This window comes from Eurypyga helias, unplaced genomic scaffold (genome assembly GCF_000690775.1).
Source record: "Eurypyga helias isolate BGI_N326 unplaced genomic scaffold, ASM69077v1 scaffold4666, whole genome shotgun sequence".
NCBI lineage: Eukaryota > Metazoa > Chordata > Aves > Eurypygiformes > Eurypygidae > Eurypyga > Eurypyga helias.
The window spans coordinates 5901-12727 of record NW_010258399.1 but is presented as its reverse complement, the minus strand read 5'-3'; the positions used below and the strand labels follow the sequence as shown (position 1 = coordinate 12727).

At 42.0% G+C, this 6827-nt stretch overlaps 1 protein-coding gene across 1 annotated transcript in view; it reads right to left on the bottom strand.

Moving 5' to 3' along the window:
- Nucleotides 1–6416, bottom strand: part of PKD2 (polycystic kidney disease 2 (autosomal dominant)) — a 16183-nt gene extending 9767 nt beyond the window's left edge. Inside the window, exons 1-6 of the mRNA XM_010154299.1 lie at nucleotides 6307–6416; nucleotides 3950–4083; nucleotides 3359–3609; nucleotides 2405–2629; nucleotides 1883–2111; nucleotides 500–670 (exon numbers count right to left, since the gene is read on the bottom strand). Of these exons, the coding sequence (XP_010152601.1) occupies nucleotides 500–670; nucleotides 1883–2111; nucleotides 2405–2629; nucleotides 3359–3609; nucleotides 3950–4083; nucleotides 6307–6400 (1104 nt within the window). The 5' untranslated portion in view covers nucleotides 6401–6416. The remainder of the gene's footprint in view (nucleotides 1–499; nucleotides 671–1882; nucleotides 2112–2404; nucleotides 2630–3358; nucleotides 3610–3949; nucleotides 4084–6306) is intronic.
- Between the last annotated feature and the right edge of the window lie 411 nt (nucleotides 6417–6827).

The following is a 6827-nucleotide window of genomic DNA, read 5'->3' as shown; positions in this document are numbered from 1 at the left end:
CCCCCTCTGGCCACAGCCAAGCCAGTCAGTGATGGTGGTAGCACCTTTGGGATAACATGTTTGAGAGGGGAAAAGACCTGCTGGGGAACCTGCAGGTTTCTCTTCCCCACAGGCTGAGCAGCTGTGTGAGGCTTAGTTGCTGGCTGGGCCTAAACCACAACAGAAGTATCAATAAAAAGGAGGCAGTAGAACAAAGAAATGAAGCAATATATCTAGTTTTCAAACAAATTGGACTATCTTTACCAACAGTTCTAATAATTCACGTCTGCTGTGCCAAAGCAACAGCACGCACATCTTCTATACTTAAGTGAGGGCTGACGAAACCTGTGGCAAATTACAACCTTGCTTTTAACCTGCAGCAAGTTACCCCTGTGCTCTGACTCTGTCACGTGACCAATTTTAGGAGAAACACGACTAAAGCTCAAATAATACATCACACAAAACTCAGGACACTCTTTACATTCTAATGTTAAAATAAGGATGTGTGCTTCGGAGTTACCTTAATCCAGACAAAAAACACAGTGACTGCAGCAATGTTGTTGAATTGCATTTGCCAATATGCCAAAGGTTCAAAATTGGGGAACGAGTTCTGATCTTCCAGCAGCTTCTTCAGGAGCATATCAACAGTCGATGCCCTATAGATGCTAATTCCTACCGCCACCACAGAGAGCTGAGTACAGAAGAAACATAAGGTTACAAAAGGCAATTAGGGTTTTAAAACAACTTGGTTTAGTCACATATCTCAGATACAGTTAAGGTATGAGGAACTTCATGTTATTTACAGCACTACCATAATGTGAACTTTAAGTAAAAGCAAATATATGGCTTTTTTCAAGTGTCCTGACCACAAAGCTAAAGTTTCAAACAGTAAAATAACAGTCAGGGATTGCATTGCATCTAGGAAAACAAAACAAAACAAAAGAATCACTGAAGGAAGCTTCTCGCAGTCCTTCTGTGTCAACTCCACTGGTCACTGACCACATTAGTGCTTATGGCCAGGCAGTTACAGGGGCTGCAGGGGGCCAGGTTTCACCCTTTCACTTGGGAGTAATTTAACAGCCCAGTGCTGTTTGAGATAGGATCCAAACTAGAATTTCTGGACATATCAGAAAATGCATTTCACAACAAAGCCATTATAGTCCTAGACTATAGACAAACAGCCTGGCAGTAAGGCAACTGGAACTGTTACAGCACTGCTGGCTTTGTATACTTTTTAGCAAGCACAGTTTGATGTAAGTCTGGAGAGAATTATATTACGCAGCTTTAAATTCAAAGCTCAGATTTTCTGCTGCACCAAGATTACTGATGTGCAACGCTGTCCACTTAGCCAAGAAAGCCGCCCTGACAGCTGCTAGTGCTCTACAACTTTGAGACAATTCTTCAAATTCGGTATTAGCTAGTGAGTGTTTTAATACCACATTAAATCTCTTGGTGGTTCTTTGCAAAACTTATTAAAAATCCTAGTCCCATTCTTCCAAATATAAATCACTACTTTAAAGCAGATGATTTTCTTACTTGAAAGCCACTGCAGTAGTCTGTATCAGATATGTAGAAGAGAAATGAGGGTGAGTTGTTACCTCCCGTAACACCTGAGAGGTAACAGACAAAACCTTTGCAGACAAAACCTGTGAAAACACGTGCTGGACAAAGACTCTACTTTTCACCGAGAGGTGAAGGTTGAAACCACAGAAGACATAACAAGAAAATTTACAAAACACACCAATGTTACAACACAGGCTGAAACTGTCCTAGTCAGACTGAATAGCCTGATAGTCTGAAAGCATCCTTCCTAATGATGGCCTTAAACCCACAATAGGAATACCAAGTCATTAACATCTCCCACTAAGTGTATTTCTTTGGCCTTATTATAAAGATTACTTACCACAATGATAAGGACATCAAGGCAATTCCAGAGACTTCTGAAGTAGTGCAGTCTATGAATGTGAATTTCTAAGATCTCTTCCACCATATAATAAAGAACAAAAAGACAAAATGCCATTTCACAGGCTGCCAGGAAAAAATCAAAAGTGGAGATGTAGTGAATCAGCCTCACTGGCTGAAATTGCCAAGATGTAACAAGGCCTCCAGTTGCTGGAAACTCCACTAATAACCTGCATTTAAAAAAAGGCAAAGAAAAAAGAAATAATTTGTACAGCATTGATGAAAAGCAGTAGTAAAAAACTTATTTACATAATTACTTAAATAATGGAAACGGGCAAAAGCCCTGTGAATTCAGCCACCACATTGGGTCCCATCTCTCTGACAGGGAGGCGTGCCACTTCAGTTGTCTGTCTCCTTTATACAAATCGTATGCCCATGCCCACAAACCAAAGCAATCACAAGAAAACCCCACGTCTACAACCTACACTGTGTAATGTGAACACCGTCACGGTTCTGTTCATACCTGACTACGCAGAATAGGTTGATGTTTGCATTGTACACGGAGAAATCTATGAAAGCTGCTCTGGTCCCTCTGTCCAGCCACAGGTTCTTCTTAAGGCTAGCAATCTGTACAGCTGTCACTTCTCTGGTCCTCGAGAGGTCTTGGTAATAACCAGCCCCACTGTATGTGGCAATCAAGCCCCAGTGGCTGCTTCCATTCAAATCCTTCTCATTGGTGTACGTCCAACTAGCTCAGAAGTAAGTGAAACAGAGCACTTCAGTCTTTTCACTTTCAACTTACTATTAACAAAATAGCCACCACCAACATCTGAGCCAAAAAGTGTATCGGTTACTTATAGCTGCTTAAATTTAAGTGGTACATGTAGAAAGCTTTGATGTAAGCTGGAGACAGATCTTATAAAGTTCCTTTGACTAACGCAACAAAATTAAAACAGAAAGACGGGTCACAAGTATTTTAACGGTGCAAAGAGCACGTATCAACCCACTCACACAGAATTTCTATCCTCAGGGAAAGAAAGAAAATTGGCATTTACGTAGTTACGTTCCACCTCCAAAACATTTTATAGTACACCTCGCACACTGTCCTCCAAGACAGGCAAGACTGTTCCCATTTTTAGCCAGGGAAGACAACAGGGTGAAACCCACTGCAGCAATACAAGCTGGGATGGAACAGGCGCTCACGAGTTGCAGTGCTGCCCTCAGACCACAGCGTGTCTCCTATGCGCAACAGCTACCAGTCGCACAACCTACAGGACTCGGGGGGAGCAAGAACACAGTCCTCTCCAAGTTCGATAAGGTTTCTCCACGAGCAGAACTGGCAGCTGTTCTGGATTTACCTGTCTTTACAGACAGAACATACAACAAATGCAGAGGTGCCTCTGCCAAGTGACTTCTTGTGTAATTCAGTATAACCCAGGGCAGAAAAAAGAAAGGTGTCTACAGGAATACTACGTACGCGGTTCCATTTCGGAGTCCAAAAGGAGCAGTATCTTCATTAGCTACAGAATAGACATCATAGCAGTCTTTGATTTCATCCTTTAAATCTTCAGGTATCGAGCATGAACCATTTCTCACTTTCAGTTGCCGAATGCGAGGCACTCCTAGGAGCAGGTTCTCATAATAAATGAAGCTTTTGTTTTCTGCCATGGTTTTGTTGTTGTACCACATCTCCCAGTAAAGACCATCCAGCAAAGGGCCTTCTGTGAACTGGGGAATAAGACAGAATTTCAGTTTACACATTGCCAGAACTGTTTCTATAGATCTTCATTTCGTGGGTGTGTTAATAATTGGAGGTGATAATTTTTCTGACATAAGGCCTTACTATTACCTGTCCTCCAAAGACATTTCATGACCTTGCCCCACTAGCGCTACCTGGGTTCTAAACTTCCACATACTAAAGGCCCACTTTGTTCCATAGCTTTGACAGCGTGCACACAGATCTTCATGCATAACCTCTACGGCATTTTAAAAAAGATCCTGCAGGTTAAGTCTACAGGCCACGATAGGACAAGCAAATCATAGCGAGAAAAAAATGGTTTTAGATTACCTTCCAGAAGTCATCCATTGTGGACAAAGTTTTGAAATCAGTTTTCTCCATTTTTGATACAGGTGTTTCCAGGAACAGCTGTGACATAACCCTTGTGTAATAGTACATACTAGAACTCACTGTCCCGTAAGTCACTGCAAAAGATTTGGTAAGGAGTGAGAGGTAAAGGGATGGGGGAAAGTGAAGAGAAAAAGAAGAAGAAAAAAAAAGTACTTCTCTTGTTTTGAATACATCAGGTTGTATTTGTGTATATTTTGCACTTAAAAGTTTAAGCTTCAGAACAAACCAAAACCTACACCAAGCAGCATTTGTCTGCCAACTGTGATTAAAATACAAAAAGCAGTGAAGAACAGACTGATCAATCAGTTTACTCAGTTCTCCTTCCCACAACTCGTGCTATTACGAATGCTTCTCCAAGAAACACAAGGGCATGATTCAGCATCCTAGAGAGGCAGCTAGTTCCTTCTTAGGTGACTTGTGCTATCCAAGGCATCCATAGAGAGCTGGCACGGACGGCACAAGTCCTCAGGAGAACTATGCCCTGTTGGAGCAGGTAATGACGGTCAACCAGGACATCGTGGGGGTCTGCAAATCACATTAGCCGCCTACGGTCAGACAATGAAACTGCACCCAAGACATGCAGTGCTTCTAAGAGAATCTCCCCACAGAAAGTAAAGTTCAGCCTACACTGAACAATCTCCATCAATTTTGACGATTTTATAAAAATATTTAATCACAGGGAAGATTATATTTTCCTTAGCAACCAGAGTACAAGAACTAGTTTTAATAGACTTCTGTGGCACATGGAATGTATCACATGACTGTGCAATACCTGGATTTGCTCTAAATACGTACTCTCAAAAATACAAGAGTACAAGAAATGCCCACAGTATTCAGCCTGCACTGGAAAGCTCTCTCCCAGGGCATGCCAAGCCACAGACCAGTCTGTCCCACAGTTATTGCTTATGTGTAAAATTAAAAAGGATAGTACTTAAAAAAATACTAATGAGTTAGCAATATTTGTAGATATTTAACACACTACACTTCTCCCTTATTCTGTTATCAAAAATATTATTGTATAGCAAAACCAATTGTTAACATCCTGCTGAAACCAATTTCACTTCAATTCAGGTCCCTCACTGCTACACCTCTCTGGGTGATACTGCATGCCAGCCACAAGCAGTCTTACACTGCTTTGTCCATAAACCTGCACTAAGCATTCCTAAATGACTCTGGCAGGAAAAAGCATGGTATTTAGTATGCTTGCAGTACAACACTGAAACAGTTGAGTCAACGGCATAAAGTTTGGGTTTTTTAGTAATTCTACTCCAGAGAAGCAAGGCAGACTTGCTCTCAGTCTACCTATGTAGTTTTGCATTTCCTTTTCCACTCCAAGATTCCATCTCACAAAAAATAAAAATTTCACCTTGTTCTATTACAACTACTTATAAATGACAACTGAAGCATCACTGAAATTTCATGGGTTTAGAACAGAACTGCCCACACTAAAAACTGGAGGCTTGAAACATATCGGCTTTCCAACGATACACTAACTTAATGCACACAGATTTTGTTGTTGTTCTCCGTGGTAACCAAATAAAACATCTATTTCACAACTCCACAGTAAGTTCTATTTTGCACTGTCTTGCTAAGTCTCGTGCAAATGTATCAACATGCCTTGTTTTGACTATTAACTTAAAAAACCCTAGAAATCCTGAAATAGAATTTTATAAGACCTTCAAGTTGCCAAGGCCAGAAAAGATGATTGCTCTCAGAACCCTACCACTGTGATCCATATACACTTGAATATATATAGGCTGCATCTGGTATCATGCCAACACAAATTACCAGCTATTTCTCAGTACCCAGCATTATCTCTGCCTTTCCAGCTACTATTAAGAACTTTTATTCTTAGGATGACCTGTACATAAACTTAGTGATAAATTTGAAACTTGGTGATTTAATTTAATTTTTTGTCCTAGATGACCAACTCCTACTCTTGACATGTAACAGTTCTGTTCAGTGATTTCAAAACAGAAGTATTTGAGTGTACATTGGAGTGTAATAGCAGAAGTATTACACTCCAGTGTGGTACTACATGAAAGAAATGCTCCCTAAAAACAAAGGATATTATCATCCTGCTTAAAGGTTCAAAACTTGTTAAGCCACAGCAAGTTGCATTATTCTCAATCTCAAGCAACAATCCATACACAGAAACAAGAGAAAGATTTGATTCTGAGTATTTGCCTACACACCTGCCCATTAATCTTCCTCCCACATCACTGAAACAACCTTCATTCTGGAATCACACAGCAGATAGTACAGAACTGAATGCATTTGTGCTGAACAGTACTTACAGACACACAGGACCACAAGGAAAATCACATATGTAACCAACTCCCGTAAAATGCTTTTCAGGTATTGCTCTCTGCTGGTGTTGCTTTCTTCCATGAGTCTTGTCCCCCACAGGCCTTAAAAGGAAAACATATATAATGATGTAGACCCGAAGTCAGTGCGGAAAGGCGGGAGGATGTGCCCAGAGCAGAGGTTCCCCTCAGCCGGTGGGGAGAGGGCAGGCTGTGCCCCTGCAGCCATGGAGGATCACGGGGGAGCACAGACCCCTCCTGCAGCCCAGGGAGGGCCCCACGCCGGAGCAGGTAGCTGCACCTGAAGAGGCCGTGACTCCGTGGGAAGCCCGTGCTAGAGCAGGCTGCTCCTGAAGGACTGCACATCCATGGAAGAGACACGCTGGAACAGTTAGAGGAGAAAACTGCAGCCCGTGGGAAGGAATCACGTTGGAAAAATTCGTGAAGGACTGCACGTCCTGGGAGGGAGCCCACACTGGAGCAGGGGCAGAGGGTGAGGAGCCCTCCCCTGA